The sequence below is a fragment of the Mastigoproctus giganteus genome, chromosome 4, assembly GCF_048544385.1.
Source record: "Mastigoproctus giganteus isolate SK-2022 chromosome 4, ASM4854438v1, whole genome shotgun sequence".
NCBI classification, from domain to species: domain Eukaryota; kingdom Metazoa; phylum Arthropoda; class Arachnida; order Uropygi; family Thelyphonidae; genus Mastigoproctus; species Mastigoproctus giganteus.
Genome location: NC_143578.1, coordinates 114,824,352 through 114,851,690, shown reverse-complemented (window position 1 = coordinate 114,851,690; position 27,339 = coordinate 114,824,352). Strand labels below are relative to the sequence as shown.

The following is a 27,339-nucleotide window of genomic DNA, read 5'->3' as shown; positions in this document are numbered from 1 at the left end:
CCAGAGGTTTATCAAACTCGGTTGAACTTTGGAACCTGGTACACATCCGGTTTACTAGACTGAGGAGGCCTACGTCACTGCAGTGATCGACAACTTTCGCTCCTCCCACTCGCTTACGTTCAGCTTCTGTCACGTGACACCTTCCACCCTCCCTCGCTGCCCCACAACCACGCCGAAGCGTCAGTTATGAACGAGCACCAGTTTCCGCCATGCCGAAGTGAGCATCAGTTGTCACGTGACTGATTTCCCAAGCATATTTGCGGCAAGTAACGATGGCGAAGCGGCGTGAAAGCTGATGCCGTCCCACCAACGACTGCGTGTCGGCGTACCAGTTTCCAAATTTGCGTTGATCGCAGGACAACTGCCGACACTTGCACACCTCGATAGTAGCAGAGATGCTGGAGTACAAAATTCTATGGATGCATTGCGATGGTTCGGTTATCCGTTTAAAATTTATATATACCGTAATTTCTTTCTAAAAATTATTAGGACACACCAGTAGGTGAATCTTGTTGTCCGAACTCAGTAATGTAAACTTAAAATTAAAAGAATAGACTCACTTACCAGATGTCACCGGACTTTTCAATCCTCATCCATAGGTGGATATAACGTGCACACAGCTTTTAAAAATTCCTTCGTGAGATCGGATGATTGAGTATTTCCGACGCCACATGTATTCCGCCAAGTAAGAATCAAATTGATCCTCAGCAGTCTGGCACGGCATCTGTCTCTTGATCACACTCCATGATCCCTCTATACTGTTTGTGTTTTCTCCTGTTTCAGGATCGCTGAAATGAAGCGAGTGATTTATCGCTATATGCGTAAATTCTTCATCCCCTAGGCAACTAAAATGTTATGTCAGGAATATGATGAACAAATGAAAGCATCAGATTTTACATGCAATGTATAAATTTTGCTACTGCTCTAAATTAAAAAGTCTGGTGAAAGGCAGTCACGTTCATCATATTCCTGCCATAACATTTTAGTTTTCGTTGCATTGCGCGTCTAATAGTATTCTTTTTTTTTTTTAGCGCAAAAAATTACGGACTATCACTTTGATTGGTTACTAATTAGCGGTCATTTGCTATTGATTTGGTTTGATTGGCTATCAGTACCCGCTCTTTGTGTTGAAAAGTAATGATTCCTCCTAAGCAATTGCAAATTGCCATTTCTTCCATTCATTTTGAGAAGCTCGCTCGTTCAAATATCGCTCGCCATGAACCCTCTAGAGAGATTAACTTCCACTTTTTTTATTCGTTTGCAGTATGATAGTACTTTTATGAACGTAGTTGAATGGTGCATGAGTGTTGGTTTGATATCCTCCCGAAATAAATGTCCTAAGTGTGGGAATATGATGCGATTGACCGAGAGAAAGGATATTATGGATGGTTATGAGTGGAAGTGTAGAGTAGGTGGAGGGTTAAATGGGCATTACGTGAAAATATCAGTGCGAAAGGGGTCCTGGTTCTCGGAGAGCAAGTTGCAAATGTCTGAGGTGCTGCTTCTGACCTATTATTGGGTTCAGAAGTTGCCCTGTGAACATGCAATACATGATTTGCGTGTTAGTTCCAGTACCGTTTCTGACTGGCGTTGCTTTTGTCGGGAGGTGTGTGTTGATGCCTGTGTGAGAGAAAGTTGCATGTGGCGAAAATGTTGTGGTCGAAATCGACGAGAGCAAATTTGGGAAGAAGAAATACAACAGAGGAAGCCGTGTAAATGGCAAATGGGTGTTTGGAGGTGTTGAGAGAGGCACTATACGGTGTTTTTTCAGGGTCGTTGAGAGCAGGAGTAAAGATGTCCTGCTAGACATCATTAAGTCTTTCATTTTGCCGGGTACTACAATAGTATCTGATTGCTGGAAGGCTTACAATTGCCTAGGGGATGAAGGATTTACGCATATAGCGATAAATCACTCGCTTCATTTCAGCGATCCTGAAACGGGAGAAAACACAAACAGTATAGAGGGGTCATGGAGTGCGATCAAGAGACAGATGCCGTGTCGGACTGCTGAGGATCGATTTGATTCTTACTTGGCGGAATACATGTGGCGTCGGAAATACTCAATCATCTGACAGGTGCCTATTGTAGCAGGATACTTACTGATTTTTTAATAACTGAGAGCAAAGTGGAGGAGAAATTGTTGAAGTTAAACATAAGGAAGGCACCTGGGGTGGATGGGATCTATCCAGTTATATTAAAGGAGGCAGCAAAGGAAGCAAGCAAACCCTTCACCATAATTATGAGAGCTTCCTTAGACTCGGGGGAGGTCCCCATGAACTGGTTTTGTTTGTTTGGTGTTTTTTTAGGAGCATTAGCAACAAGGCCATATTGCTCCGGGGATATGCGGTAGTCATTCCTTGACCTTTCTGCATCCTCCATATTTGGTGGTCACGGGCTCGAACCACGGTCTAATCAAGAAGCATGTGCTATGCACTGCTGCTCCTGCCCACCTGGCTATGGAAGCACCCCATGAACTGCAGGTGTGCAAACGGTATCTCCAATTCACAAAGTGGGTTCAAAAGTGGGTACACAAGTAAATATAGACCTGTTAGTTTAACTTTGTTCAAGGGAAAATGATGGAGTCACTGGTTAAAGAAGCATTGCAAGATCATTTAAACAAGGCTTCAGTAATAGTTAAGACACAGCATGGTTTGTTAAAGGGAGGTCTTGTCTGGCCAATTTGATTGTATGCTATGATGTGGTACAAAGGAACTCTGAATGCCAAAAAATAATTTTGATATCATATACTTGAATTTCAGGAAAGCTTTTGATACTGTTGCACGTGGAAGACTGCTGTACAAATTGGAGAGGTATAGCATTAAAGGTAAGTTGCTACAATGGATAAAGGGATGATTGAATGGGAAACGACAAAGGGTGGTAATCAATGGACACTGCTCTTCGTGGACAAATGTTATTAGTGGAGTTCCCCAGGGTTCGGTGCTGGCCCATTGTTGTTTTGTGTATTCCTCAATGATATTGATGAAGGTATATAAGAATTACTGTCCAAGTTTGCAGATGATACAAAGGTTGGCAGAGTTTTTAACGACAGTAAAGACAGTATACTACTCCAACTGGATCTTGTTAAGTTTCAAAAATGGGCTGAGAAGTGGCAATTGAATTGCATTTGTCAATGTTAGTGGCAACTAACATTGACAAATGCAAAGTACTGCATATGGGTAGCAATAACTGAAGAGAAACATACCAACTGTGTGGTACTACACTCAGGGAAGTGGAAAGTGAAAAAAAACTTGGGGGTAATTGTGCAGTCAAATATGAAGTTTGCTGAGCAGTGCGGATGGACCGCCAGGGAAAGTCATGGAGTCTTGTCCTGCTATATAGGAGTTATATACAGTAAACCCCCGCTATTCGCAGGGGGTACGTTCCTGAGAAATGCTGCGAATACTGAGTTATGGCTCCCATAGTAATAAAGGGGTTCGTTCCAAAGCATGAAATATATAAGAAAAACTATTCAAAAATTTTGTATATGTATGTATTATATGTACCTTCATAATATGACTATGTACATAGACAGTACATAGTGAAATGCAAGCATATAGCATCGAAATGAAAATAAGAAACAATTTAATATTAAATGTAATAGTTATTAGAAATTTCAAACCAGCGCCTTCACTAGCTAAAAAAACTTATCCCACCAGTGCTATCACCAGTTTCACTAAAGTGTTGATAAAGGAGTTTTGCCTTTTCACGAATGATGAGTGAACTTAACAGTATTTTATTTTGAGTTCGGTCTTCTATCCACAGATTTAAAGCTTTTTTTCATTTTTTCTAATTTAACATCACGAGTTACAGAGCAAATTTTTGAAGCAATTAGTGCGTTTTCACGGACACTACAGTGGATTTTTTCTTCCAATTTTTTGATTGATCGTACCGTTGACTCATTGATTACTTTGCAATTGATTCAGATTGAGGAAAGACAGTTATACAATGGATGTGTGGAAGTTTGCCTTTAGCCAGCAGGTGGTTGATTGGTGGAACAGCCTTCCATCTTTTGTTGTGGAAGTTGATAGAATAAATAAATTGAAGGCTGAGCTGGACAGGCATTTGCAACGAATGGGAGGGGTTTTCTTTGCTGATGCTCATAAGCTTGCTTTCTTGCATCGTATGCCTCTACTAATGCTAATGCTAAGTGTTCTACATATCATATTGAAGTAAACTTCTCTTATTCTTTAACAAATATTGATATCAATGTAGAACGTATTGAGCATTATAGCTCTGGTTCATACTATCAAATTCATTCATTCGATATTGCATCCCCTTGCTATAGCTTACTGATATTTTTCAACTAATCTGCTTCCCTGCCAAATAAGCAACCATGTAGAGATTTCCTACATGGTTGTTTATTTGCTGTGCCCCGGGTTCCTACACATGGCAGGATAGTCCTGGGGGGTACCCCCCCCCAGGACTACCCTGCCATCACATATCCAGGAGCATATTGCTCCTGGATATGTGATGGTCATTACCTGACCTCTCTGCATCCTCCGTATTTGGTGGTGACAGGTTCGACCCCCAGTCTAATCAAGAAGCATATGCACTGCTGCTCCTTCCTACCCGGCTACGGAGTGAAGGTTGTAAAGGCTTTATAGTTTTTCTCTTCTAAGATGAACAGATGTTCTTCTATCCTGCGAAGGGGACCAATCTCTGCTATTAGCTGTGTTCTGGGATGTCATAAATTATACTTTCATATAGAATGTGTGCCCAGTCTCACCACAGATGCAGTTTGGGTCATCAGTCAGCCCTAAGGGGGTTGGTTTCACCTTTAGGGTGCCTTGACCTGTCAATATAAATGTTGTAAAAAGTCCAGGGGCACACACCCCTTAGGTTGTTTTGGGCTAACCACAAATGGCAGAAACCGTTTGAAGTTTGGTTTTTAAAGTTTGGTAACCAGACCTCTGGTTTCCTGCTTCCACATTGTTTCCCATAGCTTGTGAAGTTTTGTGGCTGTTCTTTTTCTTTTAGCATTGAAGGTGCTTTCCCCAGAAATTCTGTGGGTATGCCCTTTTAAGTCTATAATATAAGCCTTTTTTGACTACTTCCAGATAAAGTGGGAGAGCTCCTGCCAGCAACTGTAGCGCAGGTGTGCTTAGCATGCAGACATTCTCTGGTAATAGTGATAAGTGTTGTCCTTTGTATCGATTCTAATTTATTCCTATTTCTTATTATGGCCGAGTGGATAAACCATGCACCAGCTTCATAGGTGATGACAGGTATGTGATTGCCAGGGTCTTTCTTTTGAGCCCCCAGTCTGTTCAACTGATCCTTACAATCATACCTACATAATTTCTCAATTTCTTCACCAAATCGGTCAAATGGGAATAATAAGTTTAATTTTGAATCAAAGGCCACTCCAAGATATTTTCATTCTGTTACCATTTTTATAGTAATTGTGTTAATTTTCATTTGTGGATGTCTTATGTCCAAATTGCTTTTTATAAGTATTTGTTTGGTTTTTTCAGGCGATATGTTGAACATGTGCATTTGTTCCTGCAACTGCAAGAGGGCGTTATTTGATCTTTGTTCTACAACCACTCACATGTTATCTTTTACGAGGAAAATCATGTCACCTGCAAAGGCCAGCTTCCCACGGGGCTCAGATCCAAGGCCAGAAATTCATCCAGAACAATGTTCCAGAAGAAAATAGCAAGGATTGATCCTTGTGGGCAGCCTTTATTCACAGGGCATGTCAATTCCTGGAACCTTGTGCTTTACTGATACACTTCTGTCTGTAAGGTAGCCGTTTATTACCTTATAGAGGTTTTGTGAGGCATTTGCATGGCAGAGTCTCCTAAGGACACTATGCCACCAGAGTGAGTCAAATGCCCCAGCAAAGTCAATAGAGGTTGTCAGCATATATTTCTCCTTTGAGTTTTTAACCGTTCTTTATTGCTAGGTAGCATGATCATTCAAGATCGAATGAAGTTATCCTACAATCCCCATTTGCCGTCAACAATCAAGTGCAGCTCCATGTAAACTCATCCATTCACTACCCGAACACAGTGCCCATCTATTATAATGTACATTGAGTAATTTATACACGGCACTAAAATATCTGTAAAAAAAATAATAATAAATTTATGAAAGGAACAAACCTTTATTAATTAAACATGTCAAAAACTATACAATGTAACTAATGGAGTGTTTCCACCACTTTTTTTTTTTTTTTTAATTTTTTAAAAATTTTTTCTTAAAGCTCGTGCAAAGTTGTTTTAAATGTGAACATTGGCTTTTTCATTTAAATCCATTTTAGAGAGGAAAAATACTTTAAAATTCTTAAACTCCTTTGAATAAAAAACAAAAACATTTTAAAAAAGATACATAATATTAATATTAACTTAATTGAAAGAATCACAATTTTCAGAGTCAGGAAAAACTGTCATATGGAGGGAGAGGTGCTAATTCCTTGCTGGTAGAGGGTTCTGGTGAAACAGATCAGTTGATGAAGTAGTCTTGAAGAAATCATCAAGCTTCAGATGCCTTACACCTTAGTGCTGCTTCCTTATTACTGTAGATCGAAATTCTCTAAAATATTCTTAATAAGGAAGCACATCAGGGTCTGATGATTCAATGTAATGTATGTTGTCATCCATATACATTCAATATAATGTATGATGTCATCCATATGAGATGCAACTGATTCTTCGTCTTTGCCATCATCATCATAGTTCTCTTGTTCTCCATGAAGAACATTTTCTGCAATCTCTACCTCAGAAAAAATTTGATAGCCTGAATCACCTTTGTCATTTTCCAGCCTATGGATAAAGGGGTGGTTGAGGGGGAGAAGACAGAGAGTGGTAATCAATGGACACTGCTCATCGTGGACTAATGTTATTAGTGGAGTCCCTCAGGGTTCAGTATTGGGGCCTTTATTGTTTTCTGTATTTATAAATGATATTGATGATGGTATATCAGGCTTAATGTTCAAGTTTGCAGACGATACGAAGGTTGGCAGGGTTGTCAAGGACACTACTGACACTGTGCTGCTGTAACAGGATTTGGAAAGGTTGAGCAGATGGGCTTCGAGGTGGCAAATGAAGTTTAACATTGACAAATGTAAAGTACTACATATGGGAAACAGCAACCCCAGAGCAACGTATCAACTCTGTGGTACTACACTGACAGTGGTAGAGAATGAAAGGGACCTGGGGGTGGTGGTGCAGGCAGATATGAAGTTCTCTGAGCAGTGCAGACGAGCTGCAAGAGTAGCTCATGGTGTATTGTCAATGATATATAGGAATTTTTCTAGCAGGGATAAGGAGGTGATTATTCCCTTGTATAAGGCAATGGTCAGGCCACACCTAGAGTACTGTATACAGGCCTGGAGGCCTCATTTCAGGAAGGATGTAGAGCTGCTGGAACGAGTACAGAGAAGGGCAACTAGATTGGTGAATGGGACAAAGGGGTTCTCTTACGAAGAAAGGCTTAAGTTTTGCAAATTACAGTGTCTGGAAACTAGGCACCAGCGAGGTGATCTGATAGAGGTGTACAAAGCCTTGAATGGTTTGAGCATGCTCAATGCTGATGGGATTCTTCCTCTAGCTCAGAAAAATCACCTGAGAGGGCATAAATTCAAATTGAGGAAAGACAGATGTAGGATAGATGTGCGGAAATTTGCCTTTAGCCAGCGGGTGGTTGGTGGGTGGAACAGACTTCCATCCCTTGTCGTGGAAGTTGATAGCCTAAATAAGTTTAAGGCTCAGCTGGACAGGTATTTCGAACGAACAGAGGGGTGAAGTGGAAGTGGTTATTTTTATTTATTTATGTTACTTTTTTTTTTTTTTTTTTTTTTTTTGGCTGATGCTGCATAAGCTTGCTTTCTTGCATCAAATGCCTCTACTAATGCTAATGCTTCTCTTGTTCTCCATGAAGAACATTTTCTGCAATCTCTACCTCAGAAAAAATTTGATAGCCTGAATCACCTTTGTCATTTTCCAGCCACTGTTCTACATCATTCTCAGTTGCATTTTTGCCGGCCCTCAGAAGAGTGTCCCAAAAATTAGACTCCTCAACTCCCTCAAAGTCCATTTCAGGTTCTACATCGTGTAACAACTTCTTCCAAGCATTGGCTAAGATGATCATGTTTTCTACGCAGCTGCTAAGTTGAAGATAGCAGATCTGATGTTGTATGCATGTAAATTTTGCAGTGTCCTGGTGCCTCTTGTCTTCTTCTGTTTCTTCCAAAACAACCATCACCTCTTCTAAAAACTTCTTCTTATACATCTTACATGCAACGATTACACCCTGATCCATAGGCTATATCAGTGAAGTATTGTTAGAAGGCAGAAAAACACATTTAATTCTCCCATCCCCGCTAACTAACTTCTCAGCATTAGGGTGAGCAGGTGCATTATCTAGCAGTAAAACAGCATTTATTTCATGAGAAGAAATTTTCAGCACATCTGTCTGATAGCATTGCACATCAGGAATAAAAAATATCCATTGTAAACCAGACAGTTTTTTGAGTGGAAATATATCACCGGTAACTGGTTCGTTAAATCCTTTAAAGCACCAGGTTTTTTTGCCTTACCAACTACCATAGGCTTAAGCCAATGCAAGCCATCAGCATTTGCACAAACTAAAACTGAAATTTGCTCCTTATTTAGCTCACGACCAGGGGTGCTTGTTTCATGCTTGTAAGCCTGGATATTTTCAGCACCCGTACAATAAAAAAAAAGCCCAGTCTCATCAGCATTATAAAGCTGTGACAAAATGAGGCCCTCATTTTTAATGAAGTCATTTACATATTTTCTGAAATCTTCAACTTGTTCTTCATCTGCACCTAAAGATTCACCACAGGTTCTTTTATTAGCAATGCCATGGTGCTTTGGAAAACGCCACAGCCATCCTTTACTCCCCTGAAATTTTAGGCCCTTATGCTTGGCAAGCCGTTCAGCAGCTGACTTTAACTCAACATCTCTAACAACACCATTTGAGTGCTGCTGAAAAAACCACTTATACACTGCTTTCTATAGGTTTTTATCTTCGGCCACTTTCATATGTTTTCTACTACCAGCTGTAGAAGTAGTCTTGGAGCAACCATCTACACCATATTTTAATGCAAACTCCTTAGGGTTTTTTTATTATTTTTTTATTTTTGCGAATGTCTGAAACTGTTTGCTTTTTGACTCTATAAATCTTGCTCACACGTGCAACGGTTATATCACCTTCAAGCCTTTCGGTCAATTCTAACTTTTGTGCAACACTCAAGTTAACAAACTTACGCTTTAGTTCTTTATCCCACGAGGCCATAATGATAAATAAATATTACATGTTTATTTTTAAATGTGTAAAAATCACAATTACGTAAAACGCAAAAACAACCAAAACATAAACAATAGAATAGGACTAACTGCATTGGAAGACTGACAGTGTTGATTTACACTGCTAATCACCCCCCCCCCCCCTCACCCCTCTATTAACTTCCCCCTCACCTAGATGACATAATACCTCAAACCCAACACCGGATACATGATAAGATAATGTTGACTCATTGATCCAACCTTTTAGCATGCTCTATTCGCGAAAAAAAAAAAGGCTCTAAATTTTTCCTTTAGGACAGAAATTTTTTTGTCCCTTAAACCGAAGGCCTACTGTATATATATATATATATATATGTATATATATATATATATATATACATGCACACTTTTATATTATATTAATTCTCCCATATATATATAGCAGAGATAGGGGGTAACTGCTGGTGCCATCTGACAACTAACAGACTATATATATATGCAGTTACAAGGGTTTGAAAATTAAAGACTTAAAGGAAGCCATTGAGAAAATTGACCAAGCACTTGAATATTTTTGTGAGAATGACTATTCGCGATCTTGCATCAAAATTAGACGCAGCAAAGTTAAAGGCAACTGAATGCTACAACACAGTTTTATCTGAAAAAATACGACAAAAAAAAAAGGTGTAACTTCAATAAACTTGACTTAACCTTACATTATAATACAACATGTCTAATAAAATAAAATTTTCATTTTTCAGTTCCTTAAATCCATTTTTTACTATACAGTGAAACTTCTCCTAACGGACATCTCTCTACAACGGACATTTTCAAATTCCCCAACTCACCTCCATTGGTTTTAACGTGTTTGCAGCTTCTGTCTAGCGGACATTCTCTGTAACGGACGCGGACAGGCAATCTGCACTGTTTCGTTTAGATTAGCACTTAATTTGATCTCCCAATAACGGACAGCGGGCGAGCTCATGGCCCTTTTTCTAGGAACGTTTCTTCCACGTATTGCCTCAATCGTGTGTTTATTTTCTGTTTCCGATTCTCTGAATTTTATCAAGGTTTACATCGCGGTTCTAAACCCTTTTTCAAGAATTTTAAGGCACGTGTAAAACTTCTGATGAATTCGGTGTGTGCAGGGAGGGTGGAATATGGTCGGCCTTTCGTCTTTTCAGTTTCAGTTTTGTTCAGTGTCGTGTGAAGTGCACAATGTCTTCTCGTAAACATATAACTTTAAAAGATAGTCGAACTCATTAATGCGTATGATCGGCAAAAAAATAGTGTACGCAATCTCGCTGTAAAATTCAAAATCGGGAAGATGCAGGTAAGCGACATCCTAAAGAAAAAAAATGAACTGCTCAAACAATGTTGGCAACATGTAAATGATCAGGGTCAAAAATCATTCCCAAAAACTGTTGGACTTCAAATTTGTCGCGCACGTGCTAAAAAAATTCCCATTAATGGGCCTATTATTAGGAAAAAGGCTTTGGAGGTTGCGAAATCTATGGGAGTAAATGAGTTCAAAGCTTCTGTGGGATGGCTAGACAAGTTCAAAACTCGGCATAAAATTTCTTGGAAAACCGTAAGTGGTGAAGGTGGATCTGTTGATACTGGGGTTGTAACAGAGTGGACCGTCAAATTGAAAGATTTATGTCGTGATTTTGAAGCTAAGGATATTTACAACTGTGACGAAACAGGGTTGTTTTTTTAAAGCTCTTCCTGAAAACACAGAGTCTAAAAAATGAAGTGCCAGGGCAGAAAAATTTCCAAGGAACGCTTGACTGTACTATTGTGTACAAATATGCTGGGAGACTTTGAACAACCTCTTGTTATAGGAAACCCACAAAATCCTCGTTGTTTCAAGGGCATAAAGTTGACTCTTTTGGATGTTGACTGGAAGTCTAATAAAAAAAAGCGTGGATGACACAAGATATCATGAGTGAATGGATAAGTCACCTTAACCAAAACATGATTCGTCAAAACAGAAAAATTATTCTTTTCATGGATAATGCTGCATCTCACCCGCACATTGAATTGTCCAACATTCAAATCATTTTTCTGCCACCAAACACATCTGCAGAGTCTCAGCCCTTGGATCAAGGGATAATAAAAAATTTTAAACTTCACTACAGAAAACGTGTTTTAAGACATCTCATTGCAAACATGAACGATGTAACATGTGCGAGTGACCTTGCAAAGAAAATCAGCATCCTAGATGCGATTCATTGGATTTCCTCTTAAGTAAACGCAATTAGAAAACAAACTGTCGTGAACTGTTTTGTAAAGTCTGGCTTCTCAAACGCAAAAATTGAAGTTGTGAACAGCAATGTGGAGCACCAAGAAGAACAAGAACTTCAACATCTATTGATAATGTACGATACTTCCGCTACAAGTGACCCTGGCTACAAAGACTCAAACCTCACTACGGAAGATGGTGCTCTAGATATCAACGACATTATCATCGATATTTTTCAAGAAGTTCCTCATGAGGATGAAGAAATGGAAGGAGGTCATTCTGTCGAAGAACATAATAACGACAAACTACCGATGAAAATAGAAGAAGCGCTCATACAAATCAATCATTTAAAAATGTTTTTCGCCGCTGAAGAAGATACTGAACGACTTTCGATGGTTTCTTCACCCCAAACAAATGTTGAAAACAAAATTATCAGCCGGAAGAAGGTGCAGAAGAAAATAAATGATTACTGCATGCATTTTTCTTAAGATAAAGTCATAATATGCATAGCACAATTGTATGTATATTATTTACAAAAATATTGTGCAAAATCTGTATATATTTTAATTTAATTTTACATTAAACGTTTAACGATTTTTCTTTCTTTCTTTTTTTTTTCTCCCTCAGACTTCTTGTTAGCGGACACTTCTCTCTAACGGACACATTTTCGTTCCCCATGGCTGTCCGTTAAAGGGAAGTTTCACTGTATATATAAGTACACTGAAAGGACAGAATTCATGAGATACCTGGTTCCTGGGCAACGTGATGCTATCACCTCTCTCGCTAGTGGACGAATCCACCGCTTGGCAGATATATAGGTACACTGCATTCACATAGACAGTAATTCAATATCAGTATGGATAAACGTGAATTAACTGACTTTGAAAGAGGGATTATAGTGGGTGCCCAACACATGGGTCACTATTGTGGAGGCGGTACAGAAATCGCACTATCTACGTTTGACAGTATCAAGAGTGTTTCTGGAATAACATCTTATCATGGGCAGCGCTATGGGTGGAGAAAGGTTGTGGATGAACGTGGCTTTCGACGTCTGACTCGCATTGTTTCAGCTCCCTTAACCTACTGCGGCTAATGATCACCTGATGGTCATCTTCATTAGCCGCAGTAGGTTAAGGGAGCTGCCGACCCACCAGAGTCCCATTGCTAACCACGACACAGGACTCTACACCTCAGCTTGGATGAAAGAACATCAGCACTGGACCTTGGATGATTGGAGATGGGTCTCCTTGTCCTGTGAGTCCCCTTTCCAGTTATTTCGAGCGGATGGGAGGGTGCATATCTGGTGGAAACTGCACGAAGTTATGGCACCCATCATGTCAACAAGGAACTGTTCAGGCAGATGGATGATTGGTTAATGTCTGGGGCATGTTAAACTGGCACGCTTTGGGACCTCTGCTACATCTAGGCACGTCTCTGAACTGTCCAGATTAAGTGTCTATCCTTGCAGACTATCTGCATCCCTTCATGGTTATCATGCACCCACAGAGCTGTGGTGACAGAACAGGGTTCAAAGAGCATTCCACAGTTTACCACATTGGAATGGCCTTCCTGTTCGGCGGACATGAACCCTGTGGAGCATCTTTGGAATGCTGTGCAAAGGTCCATTCGAGCTTTAGATCCTCCATCTAAGAATGTGACAGAAAAGTACCTGAAAAATAAAAGCAGATTACATAAAGTTTTAATAAAATTAAATGAAAAAAGTATAAATGGTACTTGATGCTGTAGGTCCTAAGATTTCAAAAAAAAAAAAGTGCATTAAAATATAATACTCTCTCAATGCATCAGAATTGCCACTATATGTAATAACAACAATCTCTTTTTAGACAATATCAAATTACTCCATTATAAGCTTCTTGCTAATAGTTTCCTTTCAGCCTTCCTTTACCATCATTTTAGGAGAGTACCGAATATCATAGGCACCTCTGTAGCGTGGGCAGAAGCAGCACACGCTTCTTGATTAGACCGGAGTTCTAGCCTGTGACCACCAAATACGGAGGATGCGGAAAGGTCAGAGAATGACCACCACATATCCCCGGAGCGATATGGCCTTAGTTGCTAATGCTCCTTAAAAAAAAAAAAAAAACAACCACCACCAAACCAACTGAATATCATGAAATTTAAAAAAAACTTGACAATATTGATATTAACAATGTAATTGCCGGTTGGTATCTATTTAAATTCAGGCTTGTACATAATGTATAGTCATATATGCCCTAGCCTATGTCGTGTTGACTTGGGATTGGCTAACTTTGGGGGTATTATGTTTTGCTTGTCATATCTTGCTAACTGTTTTGCTATCTTTATTTTTATTTTTCTTGTTGACATTGTTCAGTTTCATATTGGTAAAAATAATACCTTTAATAACTTAAACACATGAGGCGTTGTATGTCCAGTCCTGTGTCGGGGGACCTACTTTTGGTTCGGGTTACGCACTCCCAGACTGCCCGAGCACTACATCTTATATCGTGCATGATTTGGCTGGCCGAAATATTCGAGATACTATTTTTCTTCTTCTACAACACAAAGTTTAGTCTTTTTAACACTACTTTGTTAGTTCTTGATTTCTTCCCTTTGCTCCTTGGACTCACGGGAGGTCCTCACCTACTGGAGATGTGCAAATGTATCCCCAATTCACAAAGGGTGGCATGGGTAATTACAGACCTGTTAGTCTAACTTCTGTTCCTGGGAAAATAATGGAGTCACCGGTTAAACAAGCATTGCAGGACAAAGCATGGCCAATTTAATTGGATGCTATGATCTGATCATAAAGGAACTAGATGCAAAAAAATAATTTTGATATCATATACAGTAATACCCCGAAGTTACGCGATAGGTGGGTCCGACGAAAATCGCGTAAGTCGAATTCGCGTAAGTCGGGGTACAAATTTGCATATAAATACATATAAATTTTACTTAATTGGGACCAAGGACTAACAAAAACACTAGTTTAGAAGAAAAATATTAATAAAATTGCAGTTCTTTATACATATTAATACAAAATATGTATTAAAAAAACAAATGACTTACGTTAAAAAGTTATTTCGATGTCGATGGCTTCATAAAATCTAACAAATTCGTCTGACGACACAGCGCCTTCTTTTTTTCACGCAGAATTTCTTCGTAGCAAGCTAATAATTTTTTTTATTCCTTGCTTTGTAGCTATAACGCGTTCTTCGTTGGAGTCTATGTTTTCTAAAATTTTTAAGCCCTTTACAATTGAGCCATTTTCAATTTTCAAACTGTCAAGTTTGCAATTGTCATGTGCTTTTCGCCGTTGCTTCATTTAGGCCTGTAGCACGTGCAATATCACATGGTCTTTCATTTCGCTCAAAGCGTTTCACAATTTCATATTTTTTCTCAATCGACAGAGGCCGACTGGCCATAAGCCTTACCGGGGCCAGTGTAACCCCGGTGGGCCAGTGCGATTTTGGCCATAAACCATAGTATGAGGCCACTATAAATTTTCCCGGGTAAGAATTTTTGACCCAGTCCGCCTCTGTTTATCGATAATTGCTTTTCTTTTTCTCTCTGAATCTGCAGTGTCTTCACCAGGACGCTTCCTTTTCACACCTTTTAATTAAGTATTTTACTCATTTTTAGGGAATAAAGCGCAATTACAAAACGAGGAGCCACATTGACAAAGCTGCGCGCATGTAGCAACTGAATAAACAACACCATAAAGGCAGAGATACACTATTAACACCTCACATTTCTAGGGGTTACTACCATAAAACAATAAAAATCCAGTTGCGTTTCTGCTAGTGAAATCTGTTATAAACTGGTAGTAAACTCGATCTAATTGTATTTGCGATTATACCGATAGCTGGAATTGTGTTGGTTTTTACGTTATTATGGTGGAATGTGTTTCCCCTTCACTGATATATAAAAAACATAAAAGCAGCAAAGTTAAATTTTGTTCATCTTTCGCTCTCATTCTCCGCCGTCGCACCGTATATCGATAACATATGAAAAACGACCTTGAAGATAGTGGGCGGCAGCGTTGCCAAACGAAAAAATCAAGAACCGCGTAACTCCGAGTTCGCGTAAGTCGGGGTAGCGTAAGTCGGGGTATTACTGTACTTGAATTTTAGGTAAGCTTTTGATACTGTTCTACATGTAAGACTACTGCACAAACTGGAGCACTATGTCATTAAGGGCAAGTGGCTGCTATGGATAAAACGATGGTTGAGTGGGAGAAGACAAAGAGTAATAATTGATGGATGCTGCTCTTCATGGACTAATGTTATTAGTGGAGTCCCCCAGAGTTTGTTCTTGGGCCCATTGTTGTTTTCTTTATTTATCAATGATATTGATGAAGGTATATCGAGCTTAAAGTCGAAGTTTGCAGAATACGAAGGGTGGCGGGGTTGTTAATGGCAGTAATGACAATATGCTACTGCAACGGGATCTAGAAAAGATGGGCTTGAGAGGTGGCAACTGAAGTTTAACGTTGACAAATGCAAAGTACTGCATATGGGTAGCAGTAACCCCAGAGTAACGTATTAACTGTGCAGTCAGATATGAAGTTTTCTGAGCAGTGCAGACAGTCTGCCAGAGCAGTTCGTGGTGCCTTGTTGGTGATATACTGGAATTTTGCTAGCAGGGATAAGGAGGTGATTTTCCCTTTGTATAAGGCGATGGTCAGGCCACACCTTGAAAAAAAAAAATTTGTGCCAAGAAAGGCTTAAGTTCTGTGATGCAGCAACTGGAGACTAGGCACCTGTGAGGTGATCTGATTGAGGTGTGTAAGGGTTTGAGTAGGCTCAGTGCTGATAAGATGCTTTCCTCTTGCTCAGATTATGCACCCGAGGGGATATAAATTCAAATTGAGGAAAGGTAGTTGTAGAATTCATGTGTGGAAATTTGCCTTTAGCAAAGCATGTTGTTGATCACCGAAACAAACTACCATATATTGTTGGGAAGGGAAGTTGATAGCTTAAATAAATTCAAGGAAGACCTGGACAGACTTTTGGAGCGAATGGATTTGTGAAATGGGAAGTGTTTTTTTATTCTTGGCTGATGCTGTATAAACTTGCATGATATACCTCTACTAATGCTAATATTCTGAAAAGTTCGTTGAGTTGATAAGTAAGCATAAAATTTTTCAGCCTACTTGCATGATGTGAATTCAGTTCTACAACTTTATGTATATCCTGCATAACAAAAGCTAAATATAATTGCTGCAGAGTTTCCATTCATTGTTATTGGTGACAGTGTAGCTGTATCTTTGTCAAAAGTTTCATGTTATTTGTGAGAACATATGAAATAACAAAACATGAAATTCTCTGGTCAGGTACATTCTGCAAGAGTAAATTTAAAATATTGAGTTCCAAAATGAATTTTTCAGTCACCACTGCAAAATTCGTTTTGGCGCCTAGTATTTTGAGCTTAATTTTGTGAAACTGAGGTTGACCACAGAATTGTTGTTTCATGATCTCAGTAATAATGGTATGTTGGGGGTAGGGGTGAGAATTTATGAATGGTCATATTATTTCTTTTAATTTTAGGTAGCAACTGATCCAAGTGTGCATACTCTTGTTAGAAAATTCAGAGAATTTTGTTTAATGGTTTAACTTACCTCTCTCTCTCTCTCTCTCTCTCTCTCTCTCTCTCTCTCTCTCTCTCTCTCTCTGTGTGTGTGTGGTGTGTGTGTGTGTGTGTGTGTTTTATGTGCAGATTATATGACATGATAATTATGATAATGTCGTGTACTTTTGTGTGTCTGCCCTCCATAAGGTTTTTGAGTATCACATTTCTTTTATTCGTTAGAAATTACCGAGATGTTACCTGGTATTCTAAATCAGTTAGGTGCTGAGAGTCTGACACATCTCAAGAGACTGGCAACTATTCAAAGCTCAACAGGTGCGTATATTATTTAATTTTGATTTTGAAATTAAGTATAGTTAAAAGGGGAAAAAAAAAAAGCTTAATACTTACAATTGGTATTTTTCTTTTAAATTTCTCTATCCATAAGTTGTGTGTATTTGTATTTCCTTGCTGTGAAGTATTGTATTGTACAAAGATTAATTTCTTTCTACAATACACTGCTCTCTCTCTCTCTCTCTCTCTTTTTTTTTTTTTTTTTTCGTGTGTGTGTGTGTGTCTCATAATTTAATTATATCAAAATATGACAATTTTATTAATTTTTTTAGTTTATTACCAATCCAAGTTAGTATATTATGTTAATTCAAATAACATTTAGTCAGTTTATATGCATAACTAATTATCATGGTTATATACTTAATTATGGTAATAATATTTGCACAAAAGTCCATTTATTATTATTATTATTATGAAGGAGATGCTGTCTGTTATGGGGCAGTTAGCCCTTCTGCTTGGCAAAAATTCATAATTGCTTCACAGGGCTTTAAATCAGATAAAGTTGCTTGGTATACCTGACCAGGAGGAAAAAAGGTATTAAGAATATTTTCTGGATGTCGGTAATTAATTAAAATTAAAATTTAGTTTTATTTTAATTACAGCAGGACCTTGTTATAATGCAGTTCCCTCTACGCTATTACGCTGTCACAACTCACTATAGTGCTCTTTTAACCACCACACATTAAATTTTTGGCATATTTAATGAAAACGTTTTATCTGCTGTAGTCGATAGCTTGAAAATGAATAGCAAAACAGCATTAAAAAGTTTCCCACTCTCAATGAAATTTTCTTCCACGCTAATTTAATTGCACTATGGTGGCTTGTTACATAGTTCCGAGATCAACATTTTAAAAAATTATCCAAGTATATTGCTTGCAATTGCGTTATATGCATTTATCTGAAGTCTAGCCATCACTCAGTACAGTGTTAGGTAATGGACAGTTTACTCGAACATATAATAATTAATGCAACACGATTACATTTTCAAAGATGAATAATGGCGGATACGAAATAAAAAGCAACGTCTGGATGTGGTACGAAGCCTACTAAGGTAAGAAAAAGACTGAATTTGAAAATTAAATTATATATTTTGAAACAAATAGATTCCTTTCAATGACAAGTGGATGTGTTCGATCATTTAGGACTGTCAGATTCAACTGTGAGAAAGCCAGCTGTTCCACTGCAAGCAACTAAATTGGTTATGGCTAGGCCCTATTATAATTGAAATAGAGAGACTTCTAAATAATTTTATTGAAGATAATATCCGACACACAATCCCGTTAAGTTAAATATTATTAAATAAAAAGCGATTAGCCTATATGATGATCTGAAGAAAGCTCACCTTAAAAAAAAATAAAAATAAAAATGTGGAACGATTTAAAGCTAGTTAGGGCTGGTTCGATAGATTTAAAATTCAGGGAGAAGCCATAAGTTCAAATCAAGAAGGAGGAGTCAACTTTCAAAAAAAGGAACTTAAAATTATTGAAGAGAGGTGTTATACTTTTCAACAAGTTTTTGAATGCCTAAAAGAAGTTTCATATCAAAAGAAAGAGAAAAAAACATGCCAGGCTTCAAAGCGGCAAAGGATCGGTTGACTTAATTGTTGAGTGGTAATGCTGTGGGGAATTTTAAAGTAAAACCCCTTTTAGTTTACTAGGAAGAGGGCCAAAGTACATCCCAAAATTGATCAAAGATACGAAAACTCAACAGCCCAGGGCCATCGGATTAATAGATTCATGATTTTAATTGGCATTTTAAGTTTAATTTTGATATGTAATGTAGTTACTTACCACATAATTATATACAAATGTAACGGAGAATATTTTATATGTACAGATTTTTAGTATTAAATATTTTGCCCGATTTGGCTTCTTTTCACTGCCGTTTATTATTTGTGAGTTGTGGTGGTATAGGCTGTGACTCACAAATACATGTCACATTACAGGAATACGGCACTCACTTAGCGCTGATTCACTGAGCACTCTGTTTTTCCAGAACGAATTATCAGCATTAAGCGGGGGGGGGGGGGTCACCTGTATTTATATTATAAATACGAACAATAGATTTATAAATATTTTTATTATTTATTTTATTAAAATGAAAATTAATTGATACTATTAATATTTTATTGTACAGCAATACCTCGCTTAGCATGGCTTCAAACTGCACGGGTTTCACTATAACACGGTTTTCAATTAAGTTTAAGTCGAAAATTTGCTGTACATATTAATACTCATTCAATAGCCTAGACACATACTCTACGTATATGCTGCAGTGCCAACTCTATTGTCTCACGTGCACATATGCGAATAGCTCCCCTCGGGCAGTCAGTGGCAACGTGCAACAGTGTTCAGTATTCTTAATTCCATCCTGATGAGACGACATGATAGCTTTTCAAGCTTTTCATTTCATAATTTATTTTTACCCCTTTAAATACGATCGAAAATATATTTGCATATTGGCTAGAAATCACTGCCAACAACGTGCATTCTGCTTGGCAGCGTGATTTGCCCCATTTGGCAAATAATTTCACTGGTTTTGAATCACACATTCAGACAATTACCGAAGACACTGTGAAGATCGGTAAAGACTTGGGATTCGAAACTTTGGACACTGCCAATGTACGTAACTGCATTGACTTGCATGCAAATAACTTAGATGATGCAACTGTCCTTGAAATTGATGAATAAACTGCATATGAAGAAAAGGAAAACAATTCTGAAGTGGCACCAAAAGAATTTTCAGCAGAAGAATTGGAGAAGTTTTTTTTTTGGGGATTGACATGGCCGGTGATGCGATTATAAATGGAGATCCAGATGTTGAACATAGCATCAAAATACGACAAATTTTACAAGACTGGATTCGATGCTACAAAGACTTGTGCACCGGAAAAAGAAGAGACAACTTCACCAGACTTTTTATTGAAATACCTAAATAAACAATAAAGCTTTTTTCTCATCTCTCATGTTTCCTTTTCATTAATACAATTTTTGTAATATTTTTTAATTCACATCCTTTTAATTGGCTATCAAGCACAAATTGTTCATAGATTTGTTATAATTTGTTTATAGACCTTCTCTGGTATGCATTCAATTAAAACCCATTATAATTATACCTCAATCAGCACAGCTTCACATAACACGGAACCTTTTCAGTACCAATTATCAGTGCTATGCGGGGTATTGCTGTATATGTATCTTTCTATACGTTAAAATAATTTTCCTCCTAGTAATATTTATTCAGCCAGCGGGAGAAGAGAGATGCGGGTTACATGGTAATATGTAACAAATACTAAAATACGTAACAGAAGCTTGTTTTACTGTGGTAAAACAAGCTTCTGTTAAAACAAGTTTTCTGTTTGTGTGGTCACATGTTATGTTTATCTAATGTGACCACAAGGTACTATTCTTGATTTCCATATGTAACGTATTTATGTATTCATAGCGGAGGAAGAGACACACACACAGTGTCAAAAGTTTCTGTGAGTATTTTATTTTACTTTATCAAAAGAAGCGAGTGCAGCAAGCAGGGGGTGAAGCCCCCCTAGTAATACATTAAAATAAAAAATAAATTGAAAAAATGAAAAATTCATAGTATAATTTGTTTTATGAATTTTTTTAGTAAGTTGCAGTGCAGAAAAAGGGCATCAGTAGTTTCCAGCTTCAGCTGTATTCTTTTTTCTAGGATTAGAAATTCAGATTGAAAAACTTTTGCTTGCTGCACTGGCACTATTGTCAAGAAAGGCAAGATTTACCCCCCCCCCCCATATATCTCCAACACATGGGGATAAATGTACTTTGCAAAGACCAGACAAAACTGTATGCCCTAAAATGTTACCTGCTGTATTGACCTGGATGATACTGTATAATATGCACAGGGCACATCATCAGCCAAACCTACAGTTGGCATTCACAGTGGGAAGTACACCCACTGTTTATCCCCCCCCCCCTCAATTTCAGCTCCGATTTTTCTTGATAATTTATCCATTTTTTTCCTCTCCCTTAAATGAGTACTCTATTCTTTTAATCTTAATTGTATATTCAATTGTTTTATATCTTCAATACCATTATCTTTATATCCTGGGATTTGGCACATCATACCCCAAGGTGCGAATGCACCATAAAAATTCAAATCAAGTATACACTTCGTATGGGTTCGAGCCCGTCACCACTGAATACGGAGGATGCGGAAAAGTCAGGAAATGACCACCACATATTCCCGGAGCAATATGGCCTTAGTTGCTAATGCTCTTAAAAAAAAAAAAAAAAAAAAAAAAAAAAAACAAATAACAAACACTTCGCAAAAATAATTTTGGTAAAATTAAAAAATGAAAATGAAGATTATTTTGTATGTACAATGAAATCACCACAGTGAATGCAACCCTAAGTTTGTTCTTTTAAGCTGTAATTTTTTTGGAAACTTTGAATGATATTCTTCTTTCTGTTTTGTGCAGAGAGATTTCATTTTTAGTGTCTATTCAGTTTCTGATTGCAAGCACTAAGTACAAATTTCATAATCAAAAGCGTATAATATATAGTAACATAATAACGACATGATCAGAGATAATGCAGACATCGAACAAGAACATCTCCAAGTTTTGTATTTTCATTCATAAACTGGAACCCCCATTCAGCTGCAAACCGAAAAATTTTTGAACACCTGACCGCAGTGCAGGTAACCCGACCCGATGCAGGACTCTAGTCTAAATTAATCAGTAATCAGCTTTTGACGCCTCCATAGCCAGGTGAGCAGGAGCAGCACACGCTTCTTGATTAAACCAGGGTTCGAGCCTATGACCACCGCATATCCCAGAGCAATATGGCCTTAGTTGCTAATGCTCCTAAAAACCAAATAACAACAACAACAATTAGATTTTTGTTGGGCTTGTTAAATGTCATTTTAAGTGTTCGGTCTACAATAGGTCTGGTTTGGGCATGCTTCTCTAATATGGATGTTAGTGGTATTATCAGTGTATAGGATGACTTTTATCTCTTCTTTTTCCACGTTTTCCCTCCTATCTTGGGTTTATTATTGGGGTTCTTGTACAGCACTCGTACACCGTCTGTCATATTCCTTTATTAGCACTTCACTTAGTAAAATTTATACTGTATATATAATAATAAAATAACACTTATACCACGTGACAATTTTTAACAAATAAGTTTGGTTAAACTCATGTAATACAAGCTGAATACTACACTAATTTGATAGTAGGTGACTTTTCAGGATTCTTGCCGAACACCGTCTTCAGACTATAATTGATACACTTTGGAGGAACCAGACTTCTTACTTCCTGCACTGTAATACAAACAATGTTGTCTGTATTACAGTATACTGCACACTAGTTATTTCTGGCTGCTATATCTTTCTTTGATGTCAACCTCGCCTAATTTTGTCTGCAGTAGTTTGGCTGCCCCATAGGCCTAGGAAAACAATATTTTGTGACCCTTTCTTGCATGTCCATTAATATATCAGTGACCTCTAGGTCACACAGATATTCCATTTTGAATTGCTTCAAGTAATATCTTCATGTTACTGTTTGTCTCCTTTGGATGATCAGAGTGGGCAGTGGGGATGGATGGCTTTAGGTTCCTGTTATGCAAGAGAAAACCTTTCGGGCTTCATTGTGAGGGGTCGATCATTCAAATGTAATGTGTACTTGTGGCAATCCCTTAAACACTTGCTTGTCATCAAGGCAGTATTGGAGCAGACTGTTTACTGTAAAGAATATCCCTCCCTTGTGATATTGAGACCTACTCTTCTTATCCAACTGTTACTTCAGTTTCGAGGAAAGAAGTTCAGCTTTATTTTTGGAAAGGGCTGTCTACAATGAGGTCATTCAACTCACTTTGGTTAACGAGCTCTGGCTCTGATGTCTCTTTTTCAGTTGTGTACTCAGGATTCACTAAAGATCTCCTCCACACCTTTATCACATTGTGTTCTATGTTCTGAAGAATGTAGTCCATGCAGTTGAGGTACTAGACTTAGCATACTGTCATTGTGAGGATTGGTCTCTTTACTGAGAATCCATTTATATTCACATTATAAAAGTAACATTTACTATTGTAGTCTTTTGGCTCCTTCTATGCAATGGGTATAGCAAATTGCCTAGACTTTTTATATATATATATATATTCAGATGGTTATATCAATATGAATATATAAACAACAATGAATAAATAATAATTGTATTTATGTGGGTTGGCTGAATAGGTATATGAGTGTTATGATTTCAAGGGTTTAGTGTCAAACAGTGTTAACTACAAAATCATTTTGTAGTTGATGTTTTTGTAATTGACCAAAAAAAAGTCATTTAACATTTTCTTGGTTTACCAGAAATGTACTTACAGCCTAATACAGTTCCATGATATGATATGCATTGTTATTTGTATAAAGTAAATAAAGTTATCACAAAAAAAAATGCAATTTAGTAGTTAACATTGTTTGACACTAAACTCTCGATTAGTCACATCATGTTCATGTAATGTGTCTCATCACAAAAACTAGACGTACTAGAGAAAAACTGAAAACAGATTTGGAATCAGTGTTCAAAGGCATATCTTGTACTTGTACACCTTGTCCACATGTATATATTTTCTTTTCTGACAAAAAAATAATGGTTTATTTCTATTATTGAAGTGGGATGTATTCTCATTGTGCCTATCCTGCTTGTATTATAGTATAAAAGAAGAGATACAGACCATTAACTTCTTGATGGCCTCTGGTTTTGGCAGTAAAAGGAATTTTGTTTTAATAATGGATAAGATATTTTTATAGTAAGTTATGCATGTTGAATTTATGCGTTTTGCATCTACACTTTGCTGCCACGTTATTAGGTACACCCCTGCTGTGCACACAGTCTGTCCCACAACGTTGCAAGTCACATGACCACGGTTATGGATATAAATGCAGCAGAACAACCTTTCTAGTATCAGTTAAGTGTACAAACCATAGCAAGAATGGGAAAAATGAGTGATCTAATGGACTTCGAATGTGGCATGGTAGTAGGTGCAAGTGGTAGTAGGTTTTTTTTTTTTTTTTTTATGAAAACCCCAAACACGAAAGGTATCAAAACCTATAGTACTTAGTACAGTGCATGGGTTGAAGGAGAAGTATGGGGGAGGGAGTGGGGGGTGCTGGAAATTTTGCTCTAGAGACTAAACATGGGTTTCACCACTTCAAGCCTCCAATAAGCAAAGTGGTGGTATTTCACCGGTTGATGAAAATCATTGGACAAAGTATCTGTGAAACGGCAGTTCTCCTGAACTGTTCAAGCACCACAGTTTCAAGCGTGTATCAAGAATGGTGCAACGAATAGAAAACATCCTCTCAGTGGCACTCCTGTGGAAGAAAATCACGTCAGAGGAGGATGGCTAGAACAACTACAGAAATTGAAGACTTAAAATTGCTTTTAAATGTATTCATAGAAAATGAAATTAAAATAGAATTCTAAAAGAATGGTTTCATTTAAAATTTTTAGAGAGTCTTATGTCCTTGATTTACATGTACTGGCATACATTAATGGGCAGGTTATGTTTTTCAGGTGCCAGCACAGAACAGACGAACACTGCAATTGAAGAAGAGGAGGAAGAAGTTCCAGGTAAATTACCAAAATTTAATCTATAATTTTGCATTGTGATTTTAAAAGTTTTATTTATTGTGGCATACGAAAAGGTTTTGCAACTAAGTAAATTTCTTTAACGCAAAATTTTAAAATCAACTGAGTATTTGTTATTTACAGAAAATTGTGAAGAGTATAATGAAAGCCTTGACTACCTGCAGGTAGGATGAGCAAGCAGAATGCTCTATTATAGGGATTTCAGTTTGCCCATTATAGATTGAAGTGCAAGAGAAACTCACTAGGGGGGTAGTGATATTTTTAATCGCTAGATAATTTGGAGCAATAAGTGATTATTGTGTGCTGATTTTTTAGGAAATTAAATTTTTTGCTGTAAGCAGATATTTAAAAATTGAGGGGGGGGGGGAATTACTGCATTAAAAAATTCTGTGAGCAAAAATGATGAATATGGACTAAAACTAGTAAACGATCTAATTAACCATAATGAAAATGAAATGCTCTAAACCAGCGATTCCCAACCTTTTTGACCCGCAGAGCCCTTTTTAGAATCAATTTCTATGGAGGAGCCCTTTAGGCTTACCCTATGTTTTCAAGATAATGGTATGTAAGAAGCTTCGAGTGGATTCCAGGAATTCTAGAAGGGTTGAGAATGGGCAAAAAACTTTTCGAATGTACAGTTCCAAGAAATCACACAGATATTCAGTTCCAGGAAGGGTCGTTGAAACACGGCATGCAACAGAATGTGCACGACATGCCAGTGCTCCACTCTGCCTTGTCATCTGTTCATCTCGTACTACAATAATTTTGAAGCTAATAGCAGCAAAATGACTGAACGTCGTCTACTATAGAATGCCCAAAGTTCAACTTGGCAAAATTTTATTCAGAATGTTATTTCTAGTTTTATAATTTGTTTCTAATTCTTTGATTTCATTCAATTTTTAGCTATTTTATTTTCCTGAAGCGGCCGCGGAGCCCTAAGGGCTCCGCAGAGCGTAGGTTGGGAACCACTGCTCTAAACAAAGCCATTTATATTCATTTTTATTAAAAGTTAATTATGTGTTCACTAAAAGTTGTGTTGTTTATTAAAATGAATTGAAACATTACAATAATAATAATAATAAAATTCTGAGTGAGCAGATAGTGAATTTCATTTTTCCGAATTATTGAAACTGGCTACACAGAACTCAGCAAAGTGGACACTTTCTTCTGATCCAGTAATGTCCACTTGAGAGTTTCACTGTACACAGCTGAAACTCCCGATGTTGGCAATGTTTTTTAATTATCGCAGAATTAGGTAGGAAAAATTCACGATTAAGTTAAACCTAATTATATTGCATGCATTGATTGACATATGTCATAAATAGTTATTGATTGATAGCAAGCTGGTTTTATTTTTGTCCAATTGGTAATGCTCTAGCTTCACATTTCAGCATTTGTGCTTATTGCAGTTTTATAAATTTGAAATCTGTATTTTAATTTTATTTTTTCCCCCCAGCAGAATTAATAAAAGTACTTTTTTTTTGTCGAAAATAAACATAGAAACATTTAGTTATTTTTCATTAAAAACAAAAGAATTGCATCTAATAAGTAGGTTTCTCTTTTCATAATTATTTTTGCAAATGTGACTATCGTTCTGACATTTTTTATTGCATTTCATTATAACAAAATTTCCTTGTAATTTTCTTATTGTGGTCACCTGTATGACTTTGTTATACTGACATTTCACTGTATCTGGCCTTTAGATTTTAGGATAACTATTTTGATTGTGTGCGCACGCACAAACCTTTTGGTATATGAACTGCAGATGTTTTCTAATTACTGTTTTATTATTTTCCAGATTTGGTAGAAAACTTTGACGAACCATCAAAATCAGAAGGAGTGTAGCCATGGTTTGTAATGTGCAAAGGGAATAAAACTTTCAAAGTTTTCTTCTGGATGGTTAATCACTGTTTGATGGATGATGCAGACCACATCGCTATGCATTGGCATGTAAACCTTGATAAATTGTAGTAAACAGTTTGTACATTAAGTGTTACTGTTTGGCTTTAACAGTAATTATTGGACATAAAGTCCATTACTAAAGCTTAAAATTAAAAAAAAAAAAAAAAAAAAAAAAAGAAAAAATCTGGGTTTTTTTTTTTTTTTTTTTTGTGTGTATTTAATTAAACATCAGTTTCATGTTTATTGGTGGCAACATAAGATTGAATTGAAGTAACCACATGCAATAATTTCTTTGTTCTTGTCTCAATTTTTAAATTATTTTCATTCATTACTAGAAAGTTATTTTAAATGTAAATAAATGAATGAGAAAATCTGGGATATTCCTCGTAATAGACATAAGCATCAAAAACCACTACAGTTCA

General features: G+C 37.3%; 1 protein-coding gene across 1 annotated transcript in view; it reads left to right on the top strand.

Annotated features, from left to right (window-relative positions):
- Positions 1 to 27,005, top strand: part of bic (bicaudal) — a 156,359-nt gene extending 129,354 nt beyond the window's left edge. The window contains exons 5-7 of the mRNA XM_090371739.1: positions 17,287 to 17,379; positions 24,941 to 24,997; positions 26,814 to 27,005. Of these exons, the coding sequence (XP_090227865.1) occupies positions 17,287 to 17,379; positions 24,941 to 24,997; positions 26,814 to 26,860 (197 nt within the window). The 3' untranslated portion in view covers positions 26,861 to 27,005. The remainder of the gene's footprint in view (positions 1 to 17,286; positions 17,380 to 24,940; positions 24,998 to 26,813) is intronic.
- The last annotated feature ends 334 nt before the right edge of the window (positions 27,006 to 27,339 follow it).